General features: G+C 41.6%; 1 protein-coding gene across 4 annotated transcripts in view; it reads left to right on the top strand.

Annotated features, from left to right (window-relative positions):
* The window catches only part of sugct (succinyl-CoA:glutarate-CoA transferase), a 165,290-nt gene that overhangs the window by 57,044 nt on the left and 91,465 nt on the right, over window positions 1-16,781 (top strand). For all 4 annotated transcript variants that reach the window (XM_036944300.1, XM_021563086.2, XM_021563085.2 and 1 more), the window contains 3 exons: window positions 3,262-3,333; window positions 3,538-3,635; window positions 6,841-6,943. In XM_036944300.1, coding sequence (XP_036800195.1) covers window positions 3,262-3,333; window positions 3,538-3,635; window positions 6,841-6,943 — 273 coding nt within the window. The remainder of the gene's footprint in view (window positions 1-3,261; window positions 3,334-3,537; window positions 3,636-6,840; window positions 6,944-16,781) is intronic.

Genomic DNA, 16,781 nt, shown 5'->3' with positions numbered 1-16,781 from the left:
ATAGGTTTGGTCCCCTTTTGCTGCTATAACAGCCTCCACTCTTCTGGGAAGGCTTTCCACTAGATGTTGGAACATTGCAGCGGGGACTTACTTCTATTCAGCCAACAGCATTATTGAGGTCGGGCACTGATGTTGGGCGATTAGGCCTGGCTCGCAGTCGGCATTCCAATTCATCCCAAGAGTGTGCGATGGGGTTGAGGTCAGGGCTCTGTGCAGGCCAGTCAAGTTCTTGCACACCGATCTCGACAAACCATTTCTGTATGGACCTCGCTTTGTGCACGGGGGCATTGTCATGCGGAAACGGGAAAGGGCCTTTCTGCAAACTGTTGCCACAAAGTTGGAAGCACAGACTCGTCTAGAACGTCATTGTGTTCGGCAGCATTAAAATTTCCCTTTACTGAAACTGAGGGACCTAGCCCGAACCATGAAAAACAGACCCAGACCATTATTTCTCCTCCACCTAACTTTACAGTTGAGCTGTACATAGGGGTAGGTAGTGTTCTCCTGGCACCCGCCAAACCAAGATTTATCCATTAGACTGCCAGATGGTGAAGTGTGATTCATCACTCGAGAAGGTTTTTCCACTGCTCCTGACGAACAGTTATTGTGCTGACTTTGCTTCCAGAGGCACTTTGGAACTCAGTGAGCGCTGCAACCGAGGACAAACGATTTTTACGCACTTCAACACTCTCCATTCTGTGAGCTTGTGTGGCCTACCACTTCGTGGCTGAGCGGTTGTTCCTCCTAGACGTTTCCACTTCACAATAACTGCACTTTAAAAATGTTTAATAATTATCTTTTTTTATTGAACCTTTATTTAGCTAGGCAAGTCAGTTAAGAACAAATTCTTATTTACAATGGCAGCCTACTGGGGAACAGTGAGTTAATTGCCTTGTTCAGGGGAAGAACGACAGATTTTTACCTTGTCAGCTCGGGGATTCGATCCAGCAACCTTTTGGTTACTGGCCTAATGCTCTAACCACTAGGCTACTTGCCGCCCCACTTACAGTTGACTGGGCAGCTCTAGCAGGGCAGAAATTTGATAAGGCAATTCTAATGCCAATGTTTACATAGCTGTATGCTCAATTTTTATGCACCTGTCAGCAACGGGTGTGGCTGAAATAGCGAAATCCACTAATTTGAAGGGGTGTCCACATACTTTTTGTATATACCGTGATTTCGAAAGGTATTCAGACCCTTGACTTTTTCCACATTTTGTTACGTTACAGCCTTATTCTAAAATGGATTAAATAAATTAACATCCTCAGCAATCTACACACAATTCCCCAGAAAGAAAAAGCATCAACAGGGTTTTTAGATTTTTTTTTGCAAATGTATAAAAATGAAAAACAGGTACCTTATTTGCATAAGTATTCAGACCCTTTGCTATGAGACTTGAAATTGACCTCAGGTGCATCCTGTTTCCATTGATCATCCTTGATGTTTCTACAACTTGGAAGAGTGGCCAGACGGAAGCCACTCCTCAGTAAAAGGCACATGCCAGCCCGATTGGAGTTTGCCAAAAGGCGCCTTAAACTCTCAGACCATGAGAGACAAGTTTCTCTGGTCGATTGAAACCAAGATTGAACTCTTTGGGCTGAATGCCAAGTGTCACTTCTGGAGGAAACCTGGCACCATCCCAAGTTGAAGCATGGTAGTGGCAGCATCATGCTGTGGGGATGTTTTTCATTGACTGAACATCTCTGGAGAGACCTGAAAATAGCTGTGCAGCAACGCTCCCCATCCAACCTGACAGAGCTTGAGAGGTTCTGCAGAGAAGAATGGGAGAAACTCCCCAGGTACAGCTGTGCCAAGCTTGTAGCATCATAACCAAGAACACTTGATACCAAAGGTGCTTCAAAAAAGTACTGAGTAAAGGGTCTGAATACTTATGGAAATTTATAAATTAGCAAAAATTTCAAAAAAATAGTTTTTTGCTTTGTCAATATGGGTTATTATGTGTAGATTGATGAGGGGAAGGAAACAATTTAATAAGTTTCAGAATAAGGCTTTAACCTAAGAAAATGTGGATAAAATCAATGGGTCTGAATACTTTTCGAAGGCACTGTTTGTGTGTGATAGATATATACGCTACCATTCAAAAGTTTGGGTTCACTTAGAAATGTCCTTGTTTTTGTCCATTAATATAACATCAAATTGATCAGAAATACAGTGTAGACTTTAATGTTGTAAATGGCTATTTTAGTTGGAAACGGCAGATTTTCTTTATTTTTATGGAATATCTACATAGGCTTACAGAGGCCCATTATCAGCAACCATCAGTGTTCAAATGGAACGTTGTGTTAGCTAATCCAAGTTGATCATTTTAAAAGGCTAATTGATCATTAGAAAACCCTTTTGCAATTATGTTAGCACAGCTGAAAACTTGTGCTGATTTAAAGAAGCAATAAAACTGACCTTCTTCTTTAGACATGTTGAGTATCTGGACTATCAGCATTTGTGGGTTCGATTACAGGCCCAAAATGGCCAAAAGCAAAAACCTTTCTTCAGAAACTCAGTCAGTCTATTCTTGTTCTGAGAAATGAAGGCTATCCCATGTGAGAAATTGTCAAGAAACTGAACATCTCCTACAACGCTGTGCACTACTCCCTTCACAGAACAGTGCAAACTGACTCTAACCAGAATAGAAAGAGTGTGAGGCCCCGGCACAACTGAGCAAGAGGACAAGCACATTAGGGTGGGTAGTTTGAGAGACCGACACCTCACAAGTCCTCAACTGGCAGCTTCATTAAATAGTACCCGCAAAACACCAGTCTCAACGTCAACAGTGAAGTGGCGACTCCGGGATGCTGGCCTTCTAGGCATGATGGTCTGTCGTTTCTCTTTGCTTATTTGAGCTGTTCTTGCCATAATATGGACTTGGTCTTTTAACAAATAGGGCTGTCTTCTGTATACCCCCCCATCTTGTCACAAAACAACTGATTGGCTCAAATGCATTAAGAAGAAAAGACAATTCCACAAATTAACTTTTAACAAGGCACACCTGTTTAATTGAAATCATTCCAGGTCATTACCTCATGAAGCTGGTTGAGAGAATGCCAAGAGTGTGCAAAGTTGTCATCAAGGCAAAGGGTGGCCATTTTGAAGAATCTCAAATATAAAATACATTTTGGTTTGTTTATCACTTTTTTTTAGTTACTACATGATTACATATATGTGTTATTTCATAGTTTGTCTTCACTATTCTACAATGTAGAACATTTAAAAAAAATAATGAAAAGCCTTGAATCTTGTTTTCAGGGTTTCAGAACCAAAGATGGATACCTGGTTGTGGCTGCGGGCAACGACAAGCAGTTTGTCAAAGTGTGCAAAGTAAGTAGCATGACCCTTCATGCATTATCAAACAGCATAAAATACATAATCTTGCAATTTCATATTGGGCTTAAATGTTACTTTTAGTTAATATTTTCTGTCGCAGTTTGCTATTAGGGTTAGTATTTCACAGTGCTACTAGTATCACTGAACTGTCACCCAGAATCCCTTCCAAGTGACTTAGTATAGACTTTGTGTTTCCAGATGCTAGGCCTGAATCATCTGTCTGACGAGCCCAAGTACAAAAGCAACACACTCAGAGTGCAGCATCGCCAAGAGCTGCTTCACATCCTCTCCCAGAGGTAAAGCCTCCTTCTTCACAGTAAACAAAGTTTTTTTTAAATCGGATTTATGGCAATTATTATTTTTTTTTTAGCTAGAGGCTTTCCTCATCTATATTCATGTGTTGTTTGGTAAGTCTGCAAGTTCTCAGTTTGGCCAGAGAGCCTGTAACGGATGTGGCGTAGAGAAAAGGCAACAGGACACGGAGACCATCACACAGATGTTTTCATCTGCCCTCCCTTCTAGTCGCTTTGTCATGAAAAGCACTCGTTGGGCCCCAGGCCCGGTCGGCTGTTTCCTCTCTAAGGGGTCAAGGGGCGTGATGGGATCGGAGGCATTTAACAATGGGACGTTATCTAATACCACCGGAGGAGGGTGACTCGTTACATGACACTGACCGTGTCCGAAATCTGGCTTGTCTACTACTTGTTTAAACAGCATACTGTGTACTCATTTTACTGCATACTATGTAGAATGTACTGTTAAGTAAAAACGAATGAAGTAAGCAACAAATAACATTCTAGTCTCATGCTACTTAGAATGTGTCAGCTAAGGCACAATTGTGTTGATTCCCGCCAATCGTTCATTTTGGTACAGTGCATCCCCAGAGCTGATTGTCAGCTGTGGTCAGACACACATTGGTCTCAAAATACAATTCTCTTCCTCAATATGTCCAGATAATTGTACTAGATCAAAAGCAGAAATTAGTATGACATCCTGGCATTTAAAGCATACACATTTTTTTCAGTTTCACTTACTATAAAAAAATTACATGTGAAAATGGCTGCTATTTAGAACGCTAGTATGGGTATTCGGACATGACCTTATCGGACAGCAGTGTAAAATCAAATCAAATTCTATTTGTCACATACACATGGTTAGCAGATGTTAATGCGAGTGTAGCGAAATACTTGTGCTTCTAGTTCCGACAATGCAGTAATAACCAACGAGTAATCTAACCTAACAATTCCACAACAACTACCTTATACAAACAAGTGTAAAGGGATGAAGAATATGTACCTAAAAATATATGGAGGAGTGAAGGTACAGAACGGCATAGGCAAGATGCAGTAGATGGTATAGAGTACGTTATATACATATGAGATGAGTAATGTTGGGTATGTAAACATAAAAGTGGCGTTGTTTAAAGTGGCTAGTGATACATGTATTACATAAAGATGGCAAGATGCAGTAGATGATATAGGGTACAGTATGGAAACATTATATTAAGTGGCATTGTTTAAAGTGGCTAGTGATACTTTTTTTGCATGAGTTTTTCCTTCATTAAAGTGGCTGGAATTGAGTCAGTATGATGGCAGCAGCCACTCAAATGTTAGTGGTGGCTGTTTAACAGTCTGATGGCCTTGAGATAGAAGCTGTTTTTCAGTCTCTCGGCCCCTGCTTTGATGCACCTGTACTGACCTCACCTTCTGGATGATAGCGGGGTGAACAGGCAGTAGCTTGGGTCATTGTTGTCCTTGATGATCTTTATGGCCTTCCTGTGACATCGGGTGGTGTAGGTGTCCTGGAGGGCAGGTAGTTTTCCCCCGGTGATGCGTTGTGCAGACCTCACTACCCTCTGGAGAGTCTTACGGTTGTGGGTGGAGCAGTTGCCGTACCAGGCGGTGATACAGCCCCACAGGATGCTCTCGATTGTGCATCTGTAAAAGTTTGTGAGTGCTTTTGCTGACAAGCCAAATTTCTTCAGCCTCCTGAGGTTGAAGAGGCGCTGCTGTGCCTTCTTCACCACGCAGTCTGTGTAGGTGGACCAATTCAGTTTGTCCGTGATGTGTACGCCAAGGAACTTAACTTACTACCCTCTCCACTACTGTCCCGTCGATGTGGATGGGGGGGTGCTCCTCTGCTGTTTCCTGAAGTCCACGATCATCTCCTTTGTTTTGTTGACGTTGAGTGTGAGGTTACATTCCTGACACCACACTGAGGGCCGTCTTGTCGTTGTTGGTACCCAGGGTATCGAGCTTGTTGTTATTGGTACCCAGGGTATCGAGCTTGATGATGAGTTTGGAGGGTGCTATGGTGTTAAATGCTGAGCTGTAGTCGATGAACAGCATTGTCACATAGTTATTCCTCTTGTCCAGATGGGTTTGTGCAGTGTGGTTGCGATTGCGTCGTCCGTGGACCTATTTGCGTGGTAAGCAAATTGGAGTGGGTCTAGGGTGTCAGGTAGGGTGGAGGTGATATGGCCCTTGACTAGTCTCTCCAAGCACTTCATGATAGTCGTTTAGCTCAGTTACCTTAGGGGAACAGGAACAATGGTGGCCCTCTTGAAGCATGTGGGGACAGCAGACTGGGATAAGGATTGATTGAATATGTCAGTAAACACACCAGCAAGCTGGTCTGCGCATGGCTGGGGATGCCATCTGGGCCTGCATCCGTTGCAAGGGTTAACACGTTAAAATGTTTTTGTCACATCTGCTGCAGTGAAGGAGAGTTCACAGGTTTTGGTAGCGGGCCCTGTCAGTGGCACTGTATTGTCCTCAAAGCGAGCAAAGAAGTTGTTTTAGTCTGTCTGGGAGCAAGACATCCTGGTCTGCGACGGGGCTGGTTTTCTTTTTGTAGTCCGTGAGCCGTTGAATTGTGACTCTACTTTGTCTCTATACTGACGCATAGCTTGTTTGATTGCCTTGCGGAGGGAATAGCTACACTGTTTGTTTAAAAGCAGTGGTTCTCGCTTTCAGTTTTGCGCTAATGCTGCCATCAATCCACGGTTTCTGGTTTGGCAATGTTTTTAATAGTTGCTGTGGGTAGGACATCGCTGATGCACTTGCTAATAGACTCGCTCACTCAATCAGCGTATTCGTCAATGTTGTTGTTTTGGGGTGCGTATTTTTCTTTCTGGCTTCATAAAAGGCAAATCAGGCAAGTGTTTCTTTATCCCGAAGTTCATGTGTGTAGGCGAGTATGCACGCCTGTGTGTGTGGTGAGTGTACAACTGCTGGGGATTGTGGGTGAAGAGAGAGCAAGTGCGAGAGAGAGTGCCTCACTCTTGCCATCTTAGGATATTCTGCGATCGAGGGCAAAGCAGGAAGCTGAGTGCAGGGTCTACATATGACCACATACACTTGCTGGAGTTGTTGTGTCTCTGGAACAGCTCCGGCTGTGGCCTCCGACTCCTCGTCCCCTGCTGTAATTTTGAAAGCTTCACTTTGCGGTCTCTTCGAACCACAACCCCCCCCCCCTTTCTTCTTCTTCCCCGGCTCCCAGGTTCTTGGAAGAGTTGACAGGCGAGTGGCTGAGGAGGTTCGAGGGGACAGGCGTGCCCTGCGGCCCCATCAACAACATCCAGCAGGTGTTCTCCGAACCACAGGTCAGTCCCCACAGTGCTTTGGCTCACACGGCCTCCGAGTCAGTTTCATCTGAGACTCACCCCCTCCTCTTTGTTATTTTAATTATATTAAATGTTAATCAATACGGGTAAGTGAATTAAGAACAGATATATTTTTTTGCAATGATGACCTGTCAGGAGGCAAGCACAGCAGGTAGGGCAGGGTCTTACAGTTGATCTCTGTAATGACCATGGGTCGCGGGTTCCAAATTCTTCTATTGATATACACAAATAGCTATTGATTGGAAAAGCGAGGACATTATTCTCATATTTAGATTTGGTAGGGGCCAGAGGGAGTTGTGAAAATGAACAACCACTTGCTTGCTGCTTGATATCTCGTTATCACCACAGCTCCTCAACCTGGTGTTTGTTATTATGAGAGATCTTCAAAAAAGTTACCCCCGACATCTTTAAATGGATCTCTATGCTAAATGAGGGTGGGTAAAAAATAAGTGATTGAAAGAGATTACTGCAGACAGTGTTTCTATGATGACAGAAAAACATATATTTGATCTGTCACAGACATTAATTAAAAGCTTAAATGCTTAAAAGAGTGTAGAAAACTAATGACAAACAAGGTATTATTGTGGATCTTCTGTCCATGCTGTCATTGTAAATGTAAAATGTGTTCTTAATTGACTTGCCTGGTTAAATATAGGTTAACAAAATATATACACACTACCCTTTGAGGTCACTTAGAATTTTCTTTTGTTGTCCATTTTTAAAATAACATCAAATTGATCAGAAATACAGTGTAGACATTGTTAATGTTATAAATGACTATTGTAGCTGGAAACGGCGATATATATCTTTTTTTATGGAATATCTACGTAGGCGTACCATTTAACAGCAACTATCACGCCTGTGTTCCAATGGCACGTTGTGTTAGCTAATCCAAGTTGATCATTTTAAAAGGCTAATTGATCATTAGAAAACCTTTTAACAATTATGTTAGTACAGTTGAAAACTGTTGTGCTGGTTTAAATAAGCAATAAAACTGGCCGCCTTTAGACTAGTTGAGTATCTGGAGCATCATCATTTGTGGGTTCGATTACAGGCTCAAAATGGCCAGAAACAAAGACCTTTCTTCTGAAACTCATCAGTCTATTCTTGTTCTGAGAAATGAAGCCTATTCCATGCGAGAAATTGTCATCAAACGGAAGCTCTCGTACAACGCTGTGTACTACTCCCTTCACAGAACAGCGCAAATGGACTCTAACCAGAATAGAAAGAGTGGGAGGCCCCGGTGCACAACTGAGCAAGAGGACAATACATGAGTGTCTATTTTGAGAAAGAAGACGCCTCACAAGTCCTCAACTGGCAGCTACTTTAAATAGTACCTGCAAAACACCAGTCTCAACGTCAACAGTGAAGAGGCAACTCCGGGAGGCTGGCCTTCTAGGCAGAGTTGCAAAGAAAAAGCCATCTCAGACTAGCCAATCAAAAGAAAATATAAAGATGGGCAGAAGAACACCGAGATATGGCTTTTGCCTTGCAACAAAAGACTCTGCTATGCAAGTAACCATTTCGGGTTTGTTCGTAAATTCAGTCTGGCCATCTACTCCGATTTCAGAGCACTCTTGTCTGAGCATGCTAGAGCTCAGAATAACTGACGTATTTACTAACGCTCAAACCCCATTGAATATGGCCGGTGTCAGTAAACTTAGGCAAAAAAGCATAATTAAATTGTTGCCAGCAGCACAGTTACAGTCACCTACGCTCTGGATAACATGAGAACAGCCAAACCAGCTCTGCTAGGGCCAACAAAATGGTCAGAGTGTCATTATGTGTCTGGAAATAGCTAGCAAGCTAGCCAATGTTAGCCAGTTAGCTTGGATGCTTGACTGCCGCTGTGAGGTCAGAATGTTCAGATCAACCCTACTCATAGGCCAGAGCGTCCAGTGTGCGCTCTGAACGCAAAATTCTCTGAATTTACGAACTGACAGTCTGACAACACAGTCGCAGTCACCATTGCTCTGGATAACATAACAGCCTAACCAGCTCTGCTAGGGTGAGTACACAGTACTCGGTCACACACAGTACCAGTCAAAAGTTTGGACACACCTAGTCATTTAAGGGTTTTTTATTTTTACTATTTTCTACATTGTAGAATTATTATGAAGACATCAACTTTGAAATAAGACATATGGAATCATGTAGTAACCAAAAAAGTGTTCTAAATATATTTTAGATTCTTCAAAGTAGTCACTCTTTGTCTTGATGACTGCTTTGCACACTCTTGGCATTCTCTCGGCATTCTCTCAACCTGCTTCATGAGGTAGTCACCTGGAATGCATTTCAATTAACAGTAGTGCCTTCTTAAAGTTTAATAGTTGAATTCAAATCAAATTGTATTGTATTTGTCACATGCGCCGAATACAACAGGTAGTACAACCTGATAGTGAAATACTTACTTACAAGTCCTTAGCGAACGATTCAGTTTAAGAACCCCCCCCCAAAAAAGAGTAAGAGATAAGAATAACACATAGTTAAAGAGCAGCAGTAAATACCAATAGCGGGGCTGTATACAGAAGGTACCGGTACAGAGTCAATGTGCGAGGGGACCGGTGTTGATATGTACATGTAGGTAGAGTTATTTAAGTGACTATGCATAGATAATAACAGAGAGTAGCAGCAGCAAAGAGGGGGGGGATTCAAAGGTCTGGTTAGCCATTTGATTAACTGTTCAGGAGTCTTATGACTTGGGGGTAGAAGCTGTTTAGAAGCATCTTGGACCTAGACTTGGCACTCCGGTACCGCTTGTCGTGCGGTAGCAGAGAGAACAGTCTATGACTAGGGTGGCTGGAGTCTTTGTCAATTTTTAGGGCCTTCCTATGACAACCCCTGGTATAGAGGTCCTGGATTGCAGGAAGCTTGGCCCTGGTAATGTACTGGGCCTTACACACTACCCTCTGTAGTACCTTGCGGTCGGAGGCTGAGCAGTTTGCCATACCAGGCAGTGATGCAACCCATCAGGATGCTCTCAGTGGTGCAGCTGTAGAACCTTTTGAGGATCTGAGGACCCATGCCAAATCTTTTCAGTCTCCTGAGGGGGAATAGGTTTTGTGGTGCCCTTTTCACGACTGTCTTAGTGTGCTTGGACCATATTAGTTTGTTGGTGATGTGGACGCCAAGGAACTTGAAGCTCTCAACCTGCTCAACTACAGCCCCGTCAATGAGAATGGGGGCGTGCTCGGTCCTCCTTTTCCTATAGTCCACAATTGTCTCCTTTGTCTTGATCACGTTGAGGGAGAGGTTGTTGTCCTTGCACAACACGGTCAAGTCTCTGATCTCCTCCCTATAGTTTGTCTCATCCTTGTCGGTGATCAGGCCTACCACTGTTGTGTCATCGGCAAACTTAATGATGGTGTTGGAGTTGTGCCTGCAGTCATGAGTGAAAAGGGAGTACAGGAGGGGACTGAGCACACACCCCTGAGGGGCCCCCATGTTGAGGATCAGCGTGGCGGATGTGTTGAACACTTAACTGTAGTCAATGAATAGCATTCTCACATATGTGTTCCTTTTGTACAGGTGGGAAAGGGGAGTGTAGAGTGCAGTAGAGATTGCATCATCTGTGGATCTGTTGGTGCAGTATGCAAATTGTAGTGGGTCTAGTGTTTCTGGGATAATGGTGTTAATGTGAGCCATGACCAGCCTTACACTAGCATCGGAGCCGGTGTAGTACGATTCGATCTTAGTCCTGTATTGACGCTTTGCCTGTTTGATGGTTCGTCAGAGGGCATAGCGGGATTCCTGCTCCTTGAAAGCGACAGCTCTACCCTTTAGCTCAGTGCGAATTTTGCCTGTAATCCGTGGCTTCTGGTTGGGGAATGTGTACAGTCACTTTGGGGACTACGTCCTCAATGCTCTTATTGATTAAGCCAGTCACTGATGTGGGCAAAGGCAGATTAGCCTTACAAGGCACCCTGATCTTTTTCTGCGAAATCTCAGTTTCCTTCTCCAGCGAATGACGGGGATCTGGGCCTGGTCGGGTGTCTGTAGTATATCCCTCCTGTCCTACTCATGGAAGAAAAACTAATTCTAATCTGAGGTGAGTAATCACATTTCTGATGTCCAGAAGCTCTTTTCAGTCATAATAGTCGGTAGCAGCAACATTATGTAATAAACAACTCACGAACAACAGAAGATTTTGTAAAAGACCAAGTCCATATTATGTAAAGAACAGCTCAAATAAGCAAAGAGAAACAACAGTCCATCATTACTTTAACCTTTCTGATCTCCCCATCCCGGATCCGGGATCGTGAATACAGACTCAAGCTCATTACCATAACGCAACGTTAACTATTCATGAAAATCGCAAATGAAATGAAATAAATATGCTAGCTCTCAAGCTTAGCCTTTTGTTAACAACACTGTCATCTCAGATTTTCAAAATATGCTTCTCAACCATTGCAAAACAAGCATTTGTGTAACAGTATTGATGGCTAACGTAGCATTTAGCATTAGCATTCAGCTGGCAACATTTACACAAAAAAACAGAAAAGCATTCAAATAAAATCATTTACCTTTGAAGAACTTCAGATGTTTTCAATGAGGAGACTCTCAGATAGCAAATGTTCAGTTTTTCCTGAAAGATTATTTGTTTAGGACAAATCGCTCCGTTTTCTGCATCACGTTTAGCTATGAAAAAAGCCCTGTATCCAGGATTGTGTAAATCTATCAGCAAGCTCATTAGCATAACACAACGTTAACTATTTATGAAAATCGCAAATGAAATTAAATAAATATGCCATCTCTCAAGCTTAGCCTTTTGTAAACAACACTGTCATCTCAGATTTTCAAAATATGCTTCTCAACCACAGGAAAACAATCATTTGTGTAAAAGTAGCTAGCTAGTGTTAGCATTTCGCGTTAGCATTTAGCGTTAGCATTAGCGTTAGCATCCAGCACGCTACATTAACAAAAACATAAAAGCCTTCAAATAAAATAATTTACCTTTGAAGAACTTCTGATGTTTTCAATGAGGATACTCTCAGTTAGATAGCAGATGCTCAGTTTTTCCAAAAAGATTCCTTGTGTATTAGAAATAGCTCCGTTTTATACATCACATTTGGCTACCAAAAAAAATCCGAAAATTCAGTCCTCAAAACGCGAACTTTTTTCCAAATTAACTCCATAATATCGACTGAAAACATGGCAAACGTTGTTTAGAATCAATCATCAAGGTGTTTTTCACATATCTCTTCATTGATACATCGTTCTTGGACACATGCTTTCTCCCCTGAATCAAATGGTAAAGTAGAAGCAGCTGGCAATTGCGCACCGAATTCGACGCAGGACACCAGGCGGACACTTGGAAAATGTAGTCTCTTATGGTCAATCTTCCAATGATATGCCTACAAATACGTCACAATGCTGCTAAGACCTTGGGCGAACGACAGAAAGTGTAGGCTCATTCGTTGCGCAATCACAGCCATATAAGGAGAGAATGGAAAACAGAGCTTCAGAAATTCTGCTAATTCCTGGGTGATGCATCATCTTGGTTTCGCCTGTAGAATGAGTTCTGGGGCACTTACAGACAAAATCTTTGCAGATTCTGAAACTTCAGAGTGTTTTCTTTCCAAAACTGTCAAGAATATGCATAGTCAAGCATCTTTTCGTGACAAAATATCGCGCTTAAAACGGGAACGTTTTTTATCCAAAAATGAAATAGCGCCCCTAGAGCTCTAACAGGTTAAGACATGAATGTCTGTCAATTCTGAACATTTCAAGAACTTTGACGTTTTTTTGAGTGTAGTCATGAAAACCACCAAGCGCTATGATGAAAGTGGCTCCCATGAGGACCGCCACAGGAAAGGAAGACCTAGAGTTACCTCTGCTGCAGAGGATAAGTTCATTAGAGTTGCCAGCCTCAGAAATTGCAGCCTAAATAAATGCTTCACAGAGTTCAAGTAACAGACATATTACAACATCAACTGTTCAGAGGAGACAGTGTTTAATTATTGGTTACATTGTTTTAGTTCGAAAATGCAGACTTTTTTTCTTTAAATTATTGTTTTATGTAGGATGCTACATTTTTGACCAGTCCTACCTCTATTAGGCTGTTAAGCCTCATAGCCTACCTCAGCCAGTTAAGTTATTTTATATAGGTCTAGGCTCCGAAGAAATATACTCCAATTAAGCCCTCTTGTTGTTTGTAAAGTCAAATTAAAATGAAGATTATTGTTGAAATGACACTGACATAACAAGTGCATATCTCTCATGTCGCACATCAAATCGAAACATATTGTCATTCTCTGCAGAGGAACGTTATTGTATTTGACGTGGAGAAAGGCCTTTTGAGGGATAGCTCTAGTGCAAATCCCTGTAATATGGATATCTTCCATACAGGATTCTAGCGTGATCTGCCCAGAAGTGTAGCCTACCGCCTATAGAAATATAATGACTACGAGGGCAGTTTTTAATTAGCAAAGCTGGTCTCATGATTTGCAAAGAGTTATGGGATATTAGAACCCTGTTGTCTTCACCTTGTAATCTTCAAACTACACGTTAACTAGCTGGCTAGATGGTTTGTCTTTTTCCTGGCATTAGCTTAAATTGCAATTTTATTTCACCTTGTCATGATCTACTTCAGAATGCTTGCGTTCTACCTAAGCAGTTTAGCTACAATGCTTGAGCTGGTCCCATGGTTGATGGGTGGTAGACCCCATAGTAGACCCTCCGCATTATTGTGACTTAATTGTCTTAACCTTCCCATCTTAAACCTAAGCATGAGTACACTCAAAATACCTGACAGTTAGTGGAGGCTCTTCAGATGAGTGTATTTCATAAAAATAGTGAAACATTAAAGGTATCCTTTTAGATCTAAATATATATATATATATATATATATATATATATATATATATATATATATATATATAACATTAACCGTGTGTAGGTAGATATGTGTGTAGGTACAGTTGAAGTTGGAAGATTACATGCACTTTTTCAACCACTCCACAAATTTCTTGTTAACAAACTATAGTTTTGGCAAGTCGGTTAGAACATCTACTTTGTGCATGACACAAGTAATTTTTCCATCAATTGTTAAGACAGATTATTTCACTTATAATTCACTGTATCACAATTCCGGTGGGTCAGAAGTTTACATATACTAAGTTGACTGTGCCTTTAAACAGCTTGGAAAATTCCAGGAAATTATGTAATGGCTTTAGAAGCTTCTGATAGGCTAATTGACATAATTCAAGTCATTTGGAGATGTACCTGTGGATGTATTTCAAGGCCTACCTTCAAACTCAGTGCCTCCTTGCTTGGTATCATGGGAAAATCAAAAGAAATCAGCCAAGACCTCAGAAGAATAATTGTAGACCTCCACAAGTCTGGTTCATCCTTGGGAGCAATTTCCAAATGCCTGAAGGTACCACATTGACCTGTACAAACAATAATACACATGTATTAACACCATGGGACCATGCAGCCGTCATACCGCTCAGGGGGAGGGGGATGCTTGCAAGCCGAAGAACACCATCCCAACCGTGAAGCACGGGGGTGGCAGCATACTTCCCAAGCATACTTCCAAAGTCGTGGCGAAATGGCTTAAGGACAACAAAGTCAAGGTATTAGAGTTGCCATCACAAAGCGCTGACCTCAATCCTATAGAACATTTGTGGGCAGAACTGAAAAAAGTGTGTGCGAGCAAGGAGACCTATAAACCTGACTCAGTTACACCAGCTCTGTCAGGAGGAATGGGCCAAAATTTACCCAACTTGTGGGAAGCTTGTGAAAGGCTAACTGTAACGTTTGACCCAAGTTAAACAATTCAAAGTCGATGCTACCAAATACTAATTGAGTGTATGTAAACTTCTGACCCACTGGGAATGAGATGAAATAAATAAATAATTATCCTAATGTTCTGACATTTCACATTCTTAAAATGAAGTGGTGATCTTAACTGACAGTGCATTTTTAGTAGGATTAAATGTCAGGAATTGTGAAACTGAGTTTAAATGTGTTTGGCTAAGGTGTATGTAAACGTCTGACTTCAACTGTAGCTGTGGAAATACAGATACAAATCATTTGTTGCAAGTTGGGGGGAGATTTCACACCTAGCTCGGCTATTAAACTGTTCTTTAGTAAAGGTTGAATTGTCTATTGTTCAGCTAATTGCCCATCCTGCTAGCTTGTGAATAACTAATAATAATAGATTTTCCACATTTAGCCACAATCAGCCCCAACCCCAATTAATACATTTGGGCACAGTCGATAGCGTGCTGGACTAGAATGTTGAGGTTTCGAAACCTGCTCCCTGCAAGTTTCATTACATTATTATGCCGGTCTAAGAGCAAATAGCCTGGATTGTTACTCCCATCTGGTTCCTTGCTCTCTTCCACGCGTCATTCAGCACGCTTGTGGGCGTGCTGGCAGGATGTACTGTTTTTTATTCTGTAAATATGAATTACAAAGCAGCCTTTACTTAAATCATGTTTCTAGTCTATTGCATAGATACAATGTGTAGGCATTCATGTCCCAGGGGCAGGAGTGGTAATTGTATACATTGTTGATTGTATAATTGTAATACATACATGCAGACACAGTTTGAGTTTGATACACCTGGTATTGGACATGACAGATAAGACTTGCTAAATAGCCATTTTCGTAAATTAACTTTATGACAAAAAAAAAGGCACAATCGTTTGTCTCTACATTAACTAACATATTCCTCTCAATTGTACATTTTTTGCTTGACTCGTTATGACATTATAACTTACATTTGCTTCCCCAGTAATGTTTTGTCAGCCATCTTTGATGAAGAAAGTCACCAGGGAGAGGTTGCTCGCGTCAAATTCGTCATTGGAACCACTCAATATGATTGGTCATATAAAAACCTTGGGACCCAAATGCATAATGAGTGCTCTACCTCCCCCTTGTGGTGGTCTGGAGCAATGAAGCCGTGATGCTGGGTACCTCTAAGTCCCGCGGTGGAAGCTCTGTAGGTGTAGAATAGTTTATAATGGCTACTTCTCACCAAGTTTAAAACTCGCAAGTGGAGTAAAACAAGGTTGTCCAATATTGGCATATGTATTTATTATGGTCATCAAAATGTTAGGAATTAAATCAGATCCAAAAATAATATCAAGGGCTTAGAAACCCAGGGCTTAAAAGCTGTCATTGTTTGCTGATGATTAAAGTTTTACTTTAAATCCACAATTTGGATCCCTCCACAGCCTCATAGAGGATCGAGATACTTTTTCTAACCTCTCTCGATTACAACCAAATTATGATAAGTACACTATATTACATATTGGATCACCAAAAAGTACAACTTTTACTGTGTAGTTTACCAATACAATTGTCTGATGGTGATGTGGACATACTTGGTATACATATCCCGAAATAAATAAATGATATCACTCCAATACATTTTTATGGAAAGTTAGCCAAATAGATAAGAACTTGCTACCATGGAAAGGAAAATGCATGTCTATTTGTGGAAAGATCACCTGATTAACTCTTTAATCATATCCCAGTTGACCTATTTGCTTATGGTTGTAAGGTCCTGGGTGTCGTGAGGGTGAAATCAGGCGCAGGAAAGCAGAGTTCAATAAAGAGCTACTTTAATGCACACACGGTGAACTACGGTCAACCCACTTACGGGTGCTCAACCCACATGCCCCAGACACAGGGAAACGAAAACAGTCTAGCACTAAATACACGAACATGTACTTCTAATGCAAACACCAGGGTTACAATAATCAATCCTGCACAAAGAACCAGGCGGGCCGGCTGACTAATAAAGCCTCACTAATTATTACCAACTCAAAACAGGTGTACTCAATAAACACATAAGGAGGGGGAG

This window comes from Oncorhynchus mykiss, chromosome 15 (genome assembly GCF_013265735.2).
Source record: "Oncorhynchus mykiss isolate Arlee chromosome 15, USDA_OmykA_1.1, whole genome shotgun sequence".
Classification (NCBI taxonomy): domain Eukaryota; kingdom Metazoa; phylum Chordata; class Actinopteri; order Salmoniformes; family Salmonidae; genus Oncorhynchus; species Oncorhynchus mykiss.
The sequence above is the reverse complement of the archived record's forward strand: the minus strand, read 5'-3'. Positions and strand labels throughout refer to the sequence as shown.